At 43.7% G+C, this 17,961-nt stretch overlaps 1 protein-coding gene across 3 annotated transcripts in view; it reads left to right on the top strand.

The window, feature by feature from the left end:
* The window catches only part of LOC135909271 (acetylcholinesterase-1-like), a 651,651-nt gene that overhangs the window by 596,284 nt on the left and 37,406 nt on the right, over positions 1 to 17,961 (top strand). Inside the window, exons 1-3 of one of the 3 annotated variants that reach the window (XM_065441201.1) lie at positions 7,238 to 7,394; positions 9,852 to 10,051; positions 15,230 to 15,663. In XM_065441201.1, the coding sequence (XP_065297273.1) occupies positions 15,250 to 15,663 (414 nt within the window). In that variant the 5' untranslated portion in view covers positions 7,238 to 7,394; positions 9,852 to 10,051; positions 15,230 to 15,249. Of the gene's footprint in view, positions 1 to 7,237; positions 7,395 to 9,851; positions 10,052 to 15,229; positions 15,664 to 17,961 lie in introns of those variants that run through there. The other 2 variants (XM_065441190.1, XM_065441182.1) reach the window with 2 other exon arrangements.

Genomic DNA, 17,961 nt, shown 5'->3' with positions numbered 1-17,961 from the left:
TCCGAGTTAACTCTGACCACCCACGCTTCTTTAACGTGCACCCAATGCGTGGTACACGGGCGTTTTTGCATTTCGCCGCCATGAAAGTGCGGCCGCCGCGACCGAGATTCGATCGCGCGATCTCGTGCTTAACAGGGCAACGCCATAGCCGCTAAGCCACCACGGCGGGGTCGGTCTTCATATCGTAGCCGTTGCCTTTGGTAATGCCGTGTACTCGTAATGGCAGTTGTCGTTACTGCTTTGCAGCTGTTCTTTTTTCAAGAAGAGCTGGCGAAGTTTCGGCAACTGGGCGGTTTAGCTCCTCAAGTATCACTAAAAAAAATACATTTTTTTTCGGTAATCACTGCGTCCCACCGAATTGATGAATGTGTTGTCATGATTTAACGACAACGCTGTTATCTGTTCCAAACACCGCGGCCTGGAAGTGCATTATAAGAGTTACATACGACCTGTTTTAAATATGCGATCACATAATGAAGCGGAAACGTAGGGATCTAACGTTGAAGTTGTATGCACTACAATACACCTACGAAAGCTAGGGCCGAGCGCTTTCATCTAGCACAGACATATAGCCTCGTGATAAGTCGAATGTTTGTTCACTATAATATGATTACCACACCAGCATGCCAACGTGTTAATGCTCCTCCACTTCACTAATTAGTTTAAGAAATGGCCGCACACAGCCATGTATACGTGGGTGCTTGTTTCATCGCAGAAATTTCTGATTATTTGCCTGAGATAGTGGTGCTTGAAGGTTATGGTCCATCGATAATAGCCCATGGCAACTAACTGAACCTAAATGCCCAAAACTATATGTCATTCCTCCTTTCATTTCGCAGGCCTACCCAATGCTAGACGTGGTGGCAAGTTCTTTGTTCGGTTGCCCCAAAGGCCTGGTGGGAGCATTAATTAGGGGAAACGATAGTAATATAAAATGACCTGGTAAAGTTGCAGATAACTCCTTTAGCTTTATTTGCGTTGAGCAGCACACTAATCGATTTGAGCCGCAATAATTTCGAAACAAGCTTATACATAGGTATTTAATATTTCCCTTTCTCTCGAGCTTTCTTTCGTAAGCAAATGTAACCAGTGATATATTCTTTGTTGGCGCGTTTCTGAGTATATCCTTGGCTGACTATTCCTAGTAGCATTTGGCACTTTTATTTGGCTCACGTGTAACCTTTGTATACATACGCACAAATATATCCGCGCAGTACTGACCACCCCAGGAAGAGACGGCAGCCGATTCAAATCCAGGAGGGTAGGCAAATAAATATTTGCTTGAAAACCCGGTAGATTTCTGTCTCACTGCTACAGTGAATCATTGAATGCTCAGAAAAATAAATTGATCCATTAACTTTATTTGTGCCACACTGACTGTATAGGGAAACCGGAGATAGAACTCATCTAATGTATCAAGTCACGTAATCGGTGATGAGCCAACGATTATTCAGATTTAGCAGGTCCTCTGATTTGAGTCTCACTTTCTCTTAAGTTGCTTAAGCACGAACAAAAAGGTGCAGCGGTTCGGGGTTGATAACCAAGATTGCATGATGTACCGAAAGTCCGAAAAAATAATTGAGCAGTGCTACAAATTCTTAACGTCGTATTTACATGTTGTTTTGCTGTTTCGCAATGACGACAGGAATTAAGTATACATTCCTGCACAGTCTTACAACTTGAATTAAGAAGCACGTACCATGGTTTGCGTCATTATCGCTTAAAAGCTTCAGCAAATGCTCAACAGCGTCCACCTGTCACAAAAACACTCACTGGTCATGTAAGCCACAGATCACGAGAATAAAATCAGACAAAAAAAAGAAAATTGCTAAAATCGAAGTAAATTACACCAAATAAGAAGCAAACCACTATGAGGCCGTGATGCTCGCTCCCGACACCTAATACCAGCTGCGCTTCTTTTTTGGTCACCACTGAATGGCAGTATATGATTTCGGCTCATAAAGCCGGCACTTCCCATCGCAAGAGAGCACCCTATTTTTTCCGCAGCTCAAACGAAAAAGAAGACAAAGGCCTATTACACTGAGGATACGTGTCATTACTTCCTAACGACTTCTATTATCATTAGCACGGGAAAGAAGCCCCTTTAAGGCGAAAGAAGCCGGTCATAATAGATCTTTTCTTTCTTACCTTCGTAGTCACTTTCCTTAACAATTTGTTTCTGCGCTTTGTGAAGTAAGTTCATGCGTCTGTTGCACTTTTGTTAGGCTCAAGAGAGTGCCCTGCCTGCCGAACAATAGGATTTGCCTCCTTTTTCCTCCCGGCGTATACCCTGTGGTCCTCAGAATGGACAGGCCGGCCGACAAAGTAGCAGCTGTTAAGCAAATCCCCAAGATAATAAAAAGGCAGAGCTAGACCCAGCATCGGGGTTATATATAAGTCTAACGACTGGGAACATCAGAGCAAATGTGGAAGGCTACCCCGCCCAGTATTCCATTTAACGGAAACAAAGGAACGGCGTGCCGGCACGAATGTGATGAGCCATTATTTCATCCTCCGTGTTTTCGGAAGTGCCATGGAAGTGTTACCGCCTCCCTAATGTCACGCTTACTTTCTTATCACCAAGTCTTATTATTAAAAACAGTAGACAGGCCTACAAAAAAGGAAATAATAATAAATGAAGAAATTGAATAACGAGTCGAATTTTATGTGGTCGGCAAGTTAATGTTCGGCGATTTGCTTTTCGAGGATCACTGGCCATTCCTACTTCGAAACGCAAAGCGATGCTTAAAGCCCACACAGGCGTCGTATATATTCTCTGTACGAAACAATAAACTATAGTGAATGAATGAACAGATAAATTAACGTAGAACATTATTTGGTGCGCGCAGTGTCCTGTATTTTTTTTCGTTTATAACTCAAACAAGAAATGCTCTTGGCGGAGGTTATGCAAAGCTTCTCAACGTTATATCCGTCATTACAGAAAGTTCGGCTAGTTGGGAACGTGACATCATTTAAAAAAAAATTCAGTGCTTAGTTTAAAAGAGTAAGAAAAGCAAAATGATTTAAAGGAAGACAAGATTGAACCCTTCCATCCTGTTGCTCTCCATCTCTTGCCTTGCTTACTATTTTCCACGTAAAGCAGGAAATTTTCCAACAATGTTGTAGCCGTCTATCTCCGTCCTTTGACTATTGAAAATATGCCGGACGAGGCTCTGTGAAGCGCATTGCGACGTCAGCAGCCATACGCTATATTAATTTTCTTTTCAATCGTACGGTTTGCCGTATGGCGTATATTATTTAAATAAATCGGCACACTCCTTCTTCGTTAAGAAGCTTCCTAAGTGACCTGTGGAAATTCTACACAATTAACTGTTCCTAGTCTTTGGGCTCGTGTGGCCACAGATGGCGAGCATTCGCTGTAGCTGGGGGAGGGGGGGGGGGGCACAGCAGTTCGAGCACTTCACTGGGTCTTCAGGTGATGGGTCCCAGGCACAGGTTACAGAAGGGGTCAGGTAAGGTCCGTACCAAATTCAAAACTTGGTTGGAATTATCCGTCCCATCAACTATTCTTTTTTTTACGCCTTCAAGGTCATGCAATTTGTCGTCGTTATTGTATCGCCAGGCCCAGGCAACCTCCTCATCCTCAGCTTCACCCCTGACATACGGCAAATGAAAGCAAAACTACCGCCCACGGCGCTCATATGAAAATCGGCGTATCCTCGGTGTATTTGTGGCTCAGCCTGCTAATGCGGCGGGTAGCTGTTCATGAGGAACACTTGTGACATGGGCTCGATTCCGCTCAGCATCAGATAAATTTAGGGGTCTTTCTTGTCATTGTACAATGGCACATTCCTCGTGGTACACTTCTATTTACGCAAGCTGGCTTGAATGACGTTCATTGAGTAGCGGCACACGCCTCTTGACACATACTCAGTGCACAAGTTGGCATCAAGGAGGTTCGTAGTTGAACAGTACAGCCCGAGGGGCACATGCGCTGTGCTCCAAGTCGGTGTCAAGGAGTTTCTTGGAATAACAGTACCTAGCCAGCCCACGCGTCTACAGTGGCCTATGTTGGCGTGAAAGAGCTTCGATGAAGAGCTGCACATGTGTGCGCATTATCACATACCCTGTGTCCCAAGTTAGCCCCATGGTTGGTTTATAACTTCGTGCCCTCAGCAGCGAAGCCCGACGCGCTGCCCATTCGACAACGGTAGATGGAAAAACGGTTATATACAAACATAGAGAGCCCCTGGAAAGTGCGTGAAGTTCCCCAAGAATGAAGCATGATAAAGCACTATTAACGACTTATAGATATCTGCAAAGAACGCATACTTAATGGGTTAGCGCATGTTGTTCTTAAGGAGTGATGATGCATTTGTACCCCAGCACTGCCTGAAAGAATATATATATATATATATATATATATATATATATATATATATATATATATATATATATATATATATATATATATATATATGGGGTACAGATGCATCATCACTCCTTAAGAACAACATATATATATATATATATATATATATGTGTGTGTGTGTGTGTGTGTGTGTGTGTGTGTGTGTGTGTGTGTGTGTGTGTGTGCATGTGCGTGCGTGTGTGTGTGTGAGTGTGTGTGTGTGTGTGTGTGTGTGTGTGTGCGTGCGTGCGTGCGTGCGTGTGCGTGTGCGTGCGTGCGTGCGTGCGTGTGTGTGTGTGTGTGTGTGTGTGTGTGTGTGTGTGTGTGTGTGTGTGTGTGTGTGTGTGTGTGTGTGGTGACCATAACGTATCCCCGTTGCAATAGTCAACAGCTTCAATATTTTTTTAAAATATTTGGGCTACTCCATTCTTGGACTACTCAGCATGTGCCGCTGTATTTGCGACAGTGCGCATGTGCCTAGTCTTGTTCTATCTTCTAGAATACGCATGAAGCATTGTGACACAGAGGGCGTAGTATGCCTAAATGTATTTGGATATGTATCTTACTTCTCTGTGCTACCCGTACACCCCTCATCACCATTCTTCCTGTCAATATCGTCATACATAGCTTCCGTCCTCGTCACATCGTCGGGTGGAATCTCACAATGCGCATCCGGTGAATTTGGAGTAGCACGAGCTATGCACTTCGGCACAGCTCGTGAACGGTGTACTGCATAAACAGTAAATGCTGCACGAACATAATGTAGTGACCTGTGCGGCACGATGCTCTAAAGTATCCTCGCTGGAAATACAACAAGCCAGTTGTCATGCAATCGCCGCGCCATCATACTATCATTATCACCGTTGTCGTCGCCTTGCAGCTGTCGTCACACGCAAGCTCGAATAACACACAAGGCGTACATGTTCGTTCCTCTGCTAACGCTTTGCAGAACCACAAACGATGCTGAGTAGCCTGCTACTCACATCAATTTCCGCAGTGCATAGGATCTGAATGTTTTATAAGGCCTATGAGTCCCTACAAACGTGCTCTCGCTAAATGCCTAGAACAAAATGTTTGAAGGTGTTGTTGTGTGGCTTTTATTTACTAAACCAACATGGGTCATGACGCCACAATTCGGGCGTCGAAAGATTACTTAACATCCAAGCAGTGCAATATATGCAAAGCTTCGATCAATGTTTAGTTGTCTACCGATTCGGACATTCAATACTTGAACGGCCGAAACAGCTTCCGAACCAGGAGAAATTTTTCAGTGAACCAGGGCGGGAAAAGTTTGGAAAGATCCCCAGACCAGCACAATTGGTTTCTCAACTGCAAAGCTTCTTTTCTGAGAAACCCGTAGGGGTTGTCTTCGTACCTTCATGCTACATTCGGGTGGATGCAATATTCCCTTTCATAGCTTGCTACTCGCTTTTATCTTATGAAATGTAAATATTGCACCTTCTTAATTAAGCACAATAGCGTTGCTACAACCTTATGTTTGACAAATATCCATGTATATGTAATTATCCAGTGTGGCAGATGGTGTTCGCATAAATATCATGATGAGCCACGTTTCTCATGCTCAGAAACCGCGTTTAAGGGCGAGAATCAAAACTTTGTAGAAATCATTGTTTGTCTTAGTTTCTACGCGGCAAGGATGAACTCACACAACCTCATACCGAAAATTGCCCTCAGGAAATCAGGCTATAACGGACGTCTGAGCCCATGGTGTAGCGCCAGTTTCGTAACGTATCAATAGAAGGTGTGCACCACTGCTAATCAAAAGTGAATTTTACTTATATGAGGCTTTCCCTCTCCGATCATCAAAGTATAGAACGTTATGACACGGTGTCGAGCCCCGTGAAGCTCGTGGAACGGCTCTCATGCACCCCCGATGACGCAAAACCATGGCGAGTCTTCGCGTACGTTCTTTCTCCGGCAGTCTTGAGAAAGTGGACTGTTTCCGACCGGCGCAAATACATAGAATGGCGATGATCTGCACGGACGCTACGGAACTTGGTTCTGAACAAGCATAGGTTTGTTATCGCAGCATTCATTCATTCATTCATTCATTCATTCATTCATTCATTCATTCATTCATTCATTCATTCATTCATTCATTCATTCATTCATTTGATCATTTACTCATTTATTTACTCTTATTCAATTATTTCGCTGAGCTGTAGGCTCATGAAAATTCGCTGCGCTAAATTGAATTTGCAGCGACTACGCTAAATAGATGGAATAAGCTGTTGTTATTGGTATGGTATGGTAAAACTTGATTCTGGCCGTTCGGAACGCGCGTCAGCACGTAGCGGGCCGCTCCCACGATGGTATAGAAAAGCCGAGCCACTCTTCTGTGTCGCGGGCTCGATGGGCAGCCCACAGTTGTGCCTCAAGATCGGGGCTGGTTAGGGCAGCCTCCCATTTGTACGACGTGACGCCGTCACCATCGCGTAACGCGGGGCACCGCCAGAACATGTGTTCCAAGTTAGCTACGTCTGAGCATAGCTCGCAAATTTTCGGCTACTGCATCTCTGGATAGATTCTGGGTAACAGTTCGGGCTGGCTGTGGCGCATGCCCAAGTGGGGGATTTCTGTGCGCGTGTCGCGTTCACGTCTTCTTCGTCATCCTAGCCATCACATTGTTATTTTAAGTTCTTTTCTATCTTTATTTTGTCTTATCCTTTTTATATTCTGAAGATGCTATTCTTACTATTCTAAATTTCACAATCCTTCCCACATTCTCCAAGTTTTGCTGACATTAATATTTACACCTTTGCACACGATGTCCGACGCTTGGTCGATTAGTCGAAGCGGATTTTCGTCACAGTTCCAGAGGCCATAAGCATCATCGTCATTTAGCTGCCGGTGGGTCTCTGCGATTGAACGAGAAAGAACAAAAAGGCATCGTGTCAAGCCTTCGTTCCTTTCAGCATCAACTTCAACAACTTGTTTCACCGAGTTTGTTCCGTCTTGAGTTCCTTCTCAAAACTCGGATCTCCCGGTGAACTTCTCTCACGTGAGTTGAAAATCTTCTTGTTTTATAAGTACCGTTTTCAAGCACACACTGCCCGGTATAGCTGAACGTTCTTCGAGAATATCTATTTTCACCCCTCGGATCTACACCTTATACGATAGCAAATCGCGCTGTTCTCCAGCGATATTCTTAGCTGATATAAGGCCCAATCACAGCGATCAAGTTGCTGCAAATTTTCGGCGTCGGCCAATGTCGGCTGGCTTTCATGCTTTGCTAACTTCTTCAGGCGCTGGCGCTTCGACTTAGAATGGGAAGACTTTGGCGTCGAGCGAGCGTCGCATTGTTCTAGGCGACGGGGGCCCATTCCTATGCCGAAATTTCGTCGGGAACGTGTTCCTTGCGATTGGAGCTTTATGCATGATTGGTTGTGCTGCTAGTAACCTTGGCTTTAATTGCCCTATAGCGAAAAGCTTTGTTCAGAGTTGCGCGATAACATTGTTGGTAGTTTTTCCACTAAAACAACGCAAGAATGGCACGAAAGCGGAGCTAAAGACGCAAACTGGGAGCACGCAAGACACACGGTACTCGATTAGGGGTGACTTTATGTCTTAAGAGCAACACAGTACCTATGAGAGATGCCAAAGTGGCGTCTCTAAATATCCAGTCAGAGACTGCATACTTATTTGGACCAACTCACACTCAACTGGTGGTACACGAACGCTTGTAGATATGTTTTTCTAATTTTGAAATCAAGCACAGTATACTCGTCTCTTTAGTGAATAATTTCTTGCCTCATTATTTTAATGCAACTTTGATGCCACCTTTTACGTGTTATTCTTCAGAGTAACACCAAGCATCCTTGCTTGCGCTGCAAAGGTCATTAAAAGGAAAATGAATGAGAGAATGAACATTTATTGAATTAGGACGGCGCCTCACAGCCTAGTTATTTTGAAAAAGGGAATTGTTAAAAAGGTAAATTTTTAGTGGTGCCTACTCCTAAAAATGCCTCGATTGTCTGCGATAATATTGTTGCGAGGATAGCGTATAGTTACTATTATCGACTAGGGGCGGTATAATGTAAAGCTATTCCAAACTTTTCTATTCCAATTCCAGCAATCAGCCTTCCGCGATATGTCAAAAACTTTACCACCCCTATTTCGCTTGTCTGTCACACGACGTCACTAAAACTGCGATAGTTCCCTCTGATGTGACCTGCACACACTGATTATGCACGATTGGACCAAACAAAAGAAAAATTTTTATTTCTGATTCAACGCCTTTTCGCCATTAGACCTCAGCTATAGGTGAAAAATTTTAGGGCTGCGCCCACTTCACCTGCCTGTAACGCAACGTCACAGAACCGCGAAAACAACCCGCGTAAAAGTGACGTGTGCGCGTTAAAGTAGCATTAGTATGCCGAACAAAACTGGATTTCTTTTTCTGAATAGCCGCAGGCTGCCCCGTTCTGAAAGCAATAAAAGATGGCTGCCGTAGATCACTCAGGCACTGGCTACTCCTGCCTGCCGGAGAGCATGGGTTTATTTGCATACAGCAAAACTTTTTACATGGCCGTGTAACGTTCTCAAACACTATCGGCATGCTTACGACCTCACTATGCCAACTCTTTTTTTGCTGAGGATCCGTTTTAGCAGCATTCTTAACCTTCCGCTGCATGCCACCGTGATTTTCGACCAGCCACCGCAAGCTAAGTAAGGGAAATCGGAGCAATCGCAGTCGCCGGCGTCACCCTCTTCATCCAGTTATCGATTTTCAGTGCACTGGCTCGGCCCCATTGAACCCCTGTCCATTTGAGCGTGCTCTTCGCCTCTAGTTAGCCTATTAGATAAGACAAGCTGATGAGTGTAGGCAATGCTATTCGTCGTTAAAGCAAACAAAAGTGACCTCCTATAAATAAGGAGAACGTTTGATTTGTCACTTTAGAAAATCATGCGGGTCACCACCCGATGCTTGCGTTGGCGGAAGGATGAAAAGCACAACAGCACAAGAAAACCTAGAGAGTACAGCAGCTTGCGTATCTTTTACCATAACGAACGTCCCTGTGGCGAGGCGATGCTAATACAAGGCTTTCTGGCGAGCCTGGGGCACTGTGAACCGCACACAAGCGATTTGACGGGCTGTGTTTGTTCGCGCTATGGCATCGGGAACGTTCGTAGTCAATAAGCTTAGAGTATCGGGAAGTGAAGTATCACGGCACAGGGAAGGTTCGCGTTTGTAGTGAAGTTGAAACGGTGAGTAACCGGCGGTGTCGTTTCTAGACGAGTTCTAGGCGAAAATAACATAGCTTTCTACCCGCGGTGGTCCGCGGAAACGTACAGTGAGAATGTGTTCAACGTCTTCTCCCACCAGGGGACGAGTGATTTCCTCGTTCGCTAAGTTTGAGTCGGAGATGCCACTCATATTTCTGTGGCGTGAAGAAAGCATTTGTGGCAATCTGACTGTAAAGTGTTTCCGTTACGGTAGTGCTGTCTTCCTCCTCAGGGATCACCTCTTGCCTAGTCTCGAAGGAATCCGAGAACTAGGCATCATAAACCCAGCAGGACTCTTGTTGAGGGCACAGTGGCGGGAATGCCTGATTTATTTAAGAAGACGGAACCACCTTCGGGAAGGCATTTTGGCAGCAGCAGTGGCAGCAGCCTTATCGACCGACTCTGAACAGTATTTCTACTGCACTTTTGCAGGTCAGTTGGAAATTTCCTTGCAAAATCGTGCTTCAATTAGTTACCTTTGATGCTGCTGCTGCCGCCGCTCTGTTTTTCTTCTTGTTCTCATTGGGCGTTCCTAAAAAAATAAACGCGTGTGTGAACTTGTGTCCATCCTTACGTTGTCATGGCTCTGGAAGTGTGTTGCGCCTACGTGCTATCTCGTGTCCCCCTTCTTCGTGTGTTGTTTCATTCGGCGCCGTCTTTGTAATCCTGCAATAAGGATTGTCCAGATGATTGTTTTGCGTGTGTAGGTTGTACTTACGTATATCACTTCGGAAAGTGTTCGGGAGTTGCAGAATTGACATTCAGATCAAAAGGCGAAACATGGAATAAAGCGTGGCGCTGTCCAACATGTCCGACCGCAAGCACAAAGAGCCGCCAGAGTGGCAGGTCGAACACTGAACAGGACACTGATTATGCCAGCTTGATATTCAGCATAAATGACAATCTAGCACAGCTGATGACATTAAAAAGCACGGTGGAGAGCATTGACCAGTTAATGCAGACAATGTCTGACCAGTGCGACACAATTCTTCAGCACATTACCTACCAAGATAAGGACATATCCGAGCTAAGGAAACCAATAGACGTCATTGAGTGTAGGCAACGTTCACTTGACTCTGAGCAGATAACAAAGGCAATCAGTGACCTGGAGTGGCAAATCAGGAAATTAAACCTTGAATTCCATGGCATTCCGGAAAGTAAGGACCAGGATCTGCTATGGACGCTTAATGCAGTTACGAGCAGGGTGAACCTTCCCGTGCTAACTATAAACGATGTGGCCGCTGTGCATCGGCTGCGAGCGCCTAAACATAAGGTCCCAGCGATTATTGTCCGGTTTGTAAGACAGTCACAGATAAATCTGTTCTTGAGCAAGAAGCGAGAACTGAATCAACTGAAAACAAACAGTTTTATGCTCAAGAATTTGACAAAGAGGAACAAGGAGTTGCTCAAACATGCAAAGAACTGGGCGAAAAACAACAACTTTCAGTATGTGTGGCACAGAAATGGGAGAATTCTTGTGAGACAGTGAAACGGAACAAACGCAGTTCACATGGCTTGCACAGCAGATTTGAATAATACAGTATAGTTTATTTACTTGTTCCTTTTTGTCAGTTTTTCACAAGTTACAATGGAAAGTGCACTTTCGTCATTGCACATGGCGGTAAATGCATCTTGCTCTGTAATGCCACGTGATTTTTTTAATGTTTCTAGATCTCAGACATTGCAATCTTTCAGTGCGTTTCATTTAAATGCTCGGTCTGAGGTATCTAAGACAGCCGATCTCGAGTTGATTTTTACGCAACTGGGTTTTGCTTTTGATGTGGTCATGTTGACTGAAACCTGATATGGTGAACATAGCGGTATACTCAAGTTTCCTTTCTATGATATATTTGTTTTAAATCGCACAAATAGTCGCGGTGGTGGCGTACTATTGATGGTAAAAAGCACTTTCAGTGTGATGTGTCACCTGATTTTTCTCTCATCAGTCCTGATTAAGAAATATTGTCCCTTGTTATCGAAAACAAGGTGGTGGCGGTCATAGATCATCCTCCAAACGGAAATTTGAAATCTTTCTTCGCTTTTCTTGACCTTTTTTGTCCTTCATAAGTGAAAGCAAATACGATGTCATTTTAGGAGGTGATTTTAATATTAAGCTCCTTACAGATAACCCTGAATAAAGAATTCGAAAATATATTGAATTCTTTTGCCCTCTTAAACGTGATATGCGGTCCTGCACGTGTTACATTGCAGACCGAATCACTACTTGATCTACTTATAACCAATATGCGCATGCATATTTTGAAAGCAGGCGTAATAAATACTGATATCAGTGACCACCGACGTTTTTATGTGCGTTACGAAAAGTAAATTTCCTAATACCAAAACGATACCAAAGTTTTTTCAAGATATGTCGACTAAAAACCTGAACAATTTCAAAGAGAAAGTTCGTAATCATGACTAGAGCAATGTTCTTAAGGAAACAAGTGTCGAAAGGACTTATGCTTTGTTTTTAACTGTTTTTTTATGTATATACAACGAGTCCTTCCCTTATAAACATGCACAGGAACGAAGGAACATTATGAAGCCATGGATCACACCCGAATTGCTGAAGAAAATTCATAAAAAGGGTAGGCTATGTAAGAAGATTGAAAAAACGCGAGACCCTGAGAGGCTTAAAGCTTTTAAAGTGTTTAGAAATAAACTGATGGCGGAAATACGCAGTGCACGTGTTCAATATCTCTGTAACCAGTTTTGCTGCTCGATGAATGAGTCGGACAAAGTATGGAGGAAATTGGATGGGTTTCTAAACAGATCTACAGGCCCAAGCCCAGTAACGAAAATTCAGACTCATGATAAGGAACTCACCGGCACTAATTTAGCTAACGCGTCCAACAGCTACTTCACAGAGATAACTAGTAATTTCGTTGATTCCAATACTCTTCATATAAGAAACGAGAAGTCAATGTCCTTAACGTCAATATCAGAATCAGAGGTCATGTTGATTTTTATGGGGTAAAATACTAGCAAATTTTGTGACGCAGACGGCATTGTAATAACACCGGGGAAGTTTGTGATAGGAGATATAGCAGAGTGCTTAGCTCACATATATAACCTCTTCTTATCTCAAGGAACATTTCCGGGGCAAATTCAACTCGCCAGAGTGAGCGTATTGCGCAAAAAAAGGAAGTAATAATGATTTTACAAATTTTAGACCGGTGCCCATATTACCCGTTTTCTCAAAATGATTTGAAAAAATGGTTCTTACTACATTAACAAATTTTAGCGAACAATGCGATATCATTTACGGCGCGCAGTATGGCTTCAGAAATATTGATCAACAGAAACGGCATTGTTAGAACACAAAGAATTTATCCTGCAATCGCTCGAAAATGAAGAAGTAGCCCTCGGAATATACGTGGATGTTATGAAAGCTTAGGATTATTTAAATCACTCCATCCTGCTAAAGAAGCTTGCAATGTACGGATTCCCCGGAACGGTTCTACACTACTGACGTCCTACTTTAGTGAGCGCAAGAAGTACATGTATTTAAATGGCTACTCTTCTAATATATTACCGATTTCTGCCGGCGTACCTCAAGGCAGTATTCTGGGTCCATTTCTGTTTAACTTATACTTCAATGACATTGTTAACGTCGATCCGAGGTGGAAATTTGTCATTTACGCTGATGATGTGACATTGTTATTCTCTGCAGGAAGTACAGAAGAGCTAATTCTGAGAGCGAACAGAACGCTTGTGGAATTAAATACATGGGCGCAAGTCAACAAATTGAAAATAAATGTTAGTAAAACGAAGGCTGTCATATACCGTGCGAAAAACAAGAAGCTTAACACTACCTCAGACATTAAACTGCAAAAATCAAAGATAGAAATAGTAAGCGCATTTAAAATACTTGGAATGTATTTCAGTGAAAATATGAACTGGGACATTCATATTGACCACGTTGTGTCAAAACAGTCTCGCATCGTTGGACTGACATACGCCAACAGATATATTCTACCGCTAAAGGTTAAGCTTCTATTGTACAATGCGCTATTCTACTCACATACGAAATGTTGCCATTCAGTTTGAGGGAACACGACACAAAGTAATTTGCAAAGAAACATGGTATTGCAGAAGGAAATGTTAAGAAATATCGAAAACGTCCCCATGAGTCACCCTTCCTACCCTCTGTTCTTGAAGTACTGTATAATGAAAATAGACGAGCTATATCCGCATTGCCTGTGTTCAAGTTATAAGCTTGAAGTAAAAAAATAACAGCTATTTCCTACTATGGTTGGCATCGCTTTCTAAAAGGACCGCACCTTATGGGAATCGAAACACACACCTTGGCTAATCAAAACGTGCTGAGCCAGATACGGACAACAAATTGTAAACAGAACGCTGCCGCATTTGTTAAATTTCTGCCATAACAACGGATTCACTCCCGAAACAGCATCGAACCAAAAACTGAAATTGTTCTTCTGTGTCAAAACTCCTTTCTCATGACAGAATTTCATATGGTTTTTTATCTCTGCGCATGTACGCTATACGCATTATAAAGTACAAATGTACTGTTTCACACTACACAAATGTGTACCATTTTATTTTTGTCTTTTTCTTCATTATGTAGCGCATCTTGCAGTTTTTTTCATGTTTGTAGTTTTCTTTAACATTGGTCTATCACGCAGTTAACAAACTTTTTTTTATACAGTTACTTATTCTCACTGTTGTGGGCAAGTTATTGCTGCATTGCTATTAGTATTACTATTAGTTTGTGGTTTTTATGTTGCCATGCCAAAAGTGTTCTGTTTCTTGTATTTTCTACTCCGGGGAGTTGGGAACTAGTCAACCTGACTTGTCAGCGTTTTTTCCCGCACTCTCTCACTTCATGAGTGAAATAGAGATTATTATTATTATTATTATTATTATTATTATTATTATTATTATTATTGTTGTTGTTGTTGTTGTTGTTGTTGTTGTTGTTGTTGTTGTTGTTGTTGCTATTATTATTTGATTTGCGTAACTGTTTAGCAACAGCATTTAACGTGTTTGATGCTCTGCTTCTCGTTGACGTGGGCTAAAATGGTCAATATGTAGGTGGTAGTTTCGGCTCCAATACCGCTTAACTGGAACTCACAAGAAGCTTACCGTGTAACCGAAATTTAACCCAACGTTGTGGCCAATCAATGTTGTTACACTCCTTGTGCTTATCCGTAATTTTCTTTTTTGGCGAGACTCCTTTACCCGAAATGCAATCTCTTTTTTATTGTTTTGTTATTGATCACATACCAATGTGACTGTTTACCACTGATGCCAAGTCAGTAATCGAATGCAGGTTAACATAGCATTTTATAACGTGTTGTGCATCTGTAACCTGAAAACTTAACTGCGGAGCACATAGATATAATTCATAGAAGCTTCCATTGACCATGAACGTGCGGTACCTACCGGTAATAGAGATTCCATGAGACAATATAGAGAATTCGAGCGCTCTATAGGCGAGATTCTTCAGTATATGAAAACACACATCTTGCTGCAATGTCGTCAGACTATTTATTTTGTGTTGACATCACAAGCTGGCAAAGATGCAAAATGTTGGTGCGAAGGGACCACTGTAGTTTTCCTTTTTCTTCTTCTTGTCTTCCTCAGGTACACAATACAGATAAGATATGGCGTCCAGCAGCAAGGGTTCTGTGGGCAAGCGAGCGGCCACACCGGACCCAGCAGAACTGGCCGAGAAGCCTCCACTGGAGCAGCAACAACAGCAGCAGCAAAGGAAGCATCGACAACAACAACGGCCTCAGCAACAACGTGAACTACCTCAGCGACAGCAGGTAGATCAACTGCAGCAACAGCCACAGCAGCAGCCTCAGCAGCAGCCTCAGCAAAAGACCCAGCAACAGCAGCAAGAACAGCGACAAGATCAGCAACTACAGCCGCCACGGAGCTGCTTGAAACACTCATCCTCCGAGAAATACTTCGCTGGGCCCGACGCCAAGCAATCGATGCCCACAACACCCGCCAGCTCAAGCGTCCAGAGAGAAACAAAGACGAAGGCAAGCCATGCAACTGAAGGAGCTGAGGTGAGCACTTTCAATGCGCGGCATTACATGGTAGGTCGGTGAAAAAATGTCATGTGAAGCAAGAAAAGCTATTTCCCGATACAGGGCCAGAATGCACAGTTTAAGCCCATGTGTGCGAGGTCGATAGTTGCCAACCGGAGGATAGTGGCAAACGCTCACTGTCCGCGCAAACAGTAGGCGTGCCGGCGCGAACATGGTTTCAGACTCCGTTTTCGCCGTTCCCCAGACGCCATACGTTGAAAGGACGCGTTAAACCTAGGTCAGAAATGCCTCAGCCTATACTAAAAGGGGTACAGCAAGCATCACGGGGCGCCCTGCTAAAAGACTCGACCAGTGAGAATGGCAAGTGGCTAAAGAAGACATAAACGGGAGTATGCGCCACTCGTGCATTAATTACGCATGCACGCGCTGCCATCTTCCCTCCACTACCTGTGACAGCATTACTTCGTTGGTTTCGCCGCGCTGGGAATCGCGTAAACAAACTAAGCGGGGCATCTCCGCACGAGAACTGTCGGACATGCATGTAACATTTTATGACTGTCGGCGTGGTGCGGAATGTGTAGGTTCGGCCATGTAAAAAAGGTGCATCTCTCTGCTCGTGTTCCTTGCGCATATATAAATAAATCACGGGTGCTACATCAGCCTAACCTCTACACACATCATTACCATACATAATACATTCCACACCACGCCGACTGCCATATATTGGTACACGCATAGCTTGGACAGTTGTCGCTCATGGAGGTTCCAAATTAATTTGTTCATTAGTAATGTAAAATGTAACTCATTCTGAGATGAACATGAGCAGAGGAGCGCGTGTTTGTCGTTTATTACTAAAACGACACTAAATAGAGACACTAAATAATTTCATACCACTAAAGTATTCTATTTCAGGGTAATATGTTGTTTATTAGAAGAGATAATAAACGTTTCAGTTCAATTTTATCTAATGTCGTACCGACATCCCCGCACCGAGACTTTAGTGTCATGTCGCGTATTTAAGTTTTGTCAAAACGGTCCAAGACCACTCCTCGGGCTTGACGAAAAGGCATAGTCTGCGGATAGCTGACGTTGCTATGAACCTCTCGGCCACGTTTTGCAGCCATGCGTGGTGCCTGAAGCTCGCAAGTGGTGTGTCAAGTCACCTTTGTCTCGAACACTCTCTATTCAACAGCAACTTGCTCTTCACTTTTTCTAGACGCTTTATTTAGTAATATAGGGGATTCTCATACGCGCCTGCTATTAGCCAACAGCTGACGTCAATCAAGGAGGGAGCTTGGATCAAGTGCACTTCTTCCTACTGTTACTATCATGTATTTATTGACGAAGTCTAATAAATAGACTTTAATTGCTGCTCGCGAAGCAATTAAAGTTTCGCCACCCAGCTTATCGATCTCGTAGCCGAAGCGTCTCGCTAATTTCGACTTGTTTTGAACACTCAGCTTGCCTCGAGGTGCGCGAAACTTAAGGTCACACGACACGCTAGCTTGCCAACGCGTGCTCACTGTTTCCCGCTCCTGGATAGACGTATTGGCAAACCTATTGAAAGCGCTTCAAGATGCGCAAGTTGGACGTGGCTACTGTCTGTCGGTAAAGCTGGTGAAGGATAAACTAGTCCGCACCACGTAGCACGGTCAGACGAGCGTATAAGCGCGACCATGCACTCAAGCCATGTCCTGCACAATGGAAGCGCTCGCATACGCACTATATATACAATTGCCTGTAGCTGTGGTTTGCTGTGCAGATACTGTGGCCGCCACGGGTTGTCACGACGAGTCCACCGGCTAAGCGCACTGCAGCTCGCTAAGGACAAACGCGTTTGGCTTACTTTGGGCTTTACGTTTGGCGAGTCATAGGCGCCAAAATGGAAGGTAGTGGCATCTACGTTAACATCCAAAATCAAATTTGAACTACGCGCCACGGTGACTTTCAGTAGGTGGAGCATTGTGGGTACGCCCGACTGCACTGTAGCCTTAACAGTGCAAGGCATTGTGGAAGGAGCGCAAGCACCGCGAAGGGCATATTTGATTGCCAATAGCTCCACTTCTGCTGAACGCATTGATATACTTTTGGCGGCAAAGTATTTCTGAAATAGCCTATTTTACATTCAACTGCATTTCTCCACTTCGGTAAAAAGTGGTGCAGGGCACCAGAAATGCACAAATTACTTCGCTCTTTAGTGTCTCTGTAAGGCCTGTCCTCTTCCTTCGTTCAATGCAAAGGAATAGAATTAGCCGAGAATAAATGAGGGAAATCACTTGAATATTGTTCTCACCGGGCTGCTGTAGCGGAGCAAAA

The sequence above is a fragment of the Dermacentor albipictus genome, chromosome 1 (genome assembly GCF_038994185.2).
Source record: "Dermacentor albipictus isolate Rhodes 1998 colony chromosome 1, USDA_Dalb.pri_finalv2, whole genome shotgun sequence".
NCBI classification, from domain to species: Eukaryota; Metazoa; Arthropoda; class Arachnida; order Ixodida; family Ixodidae; genus Dermacentor; species Dermacentor albipictus.
Note: the sequence above shows the minus strand (reverse complement) of the source record. Positions and strands in the feature narration are given on the sequence as shown.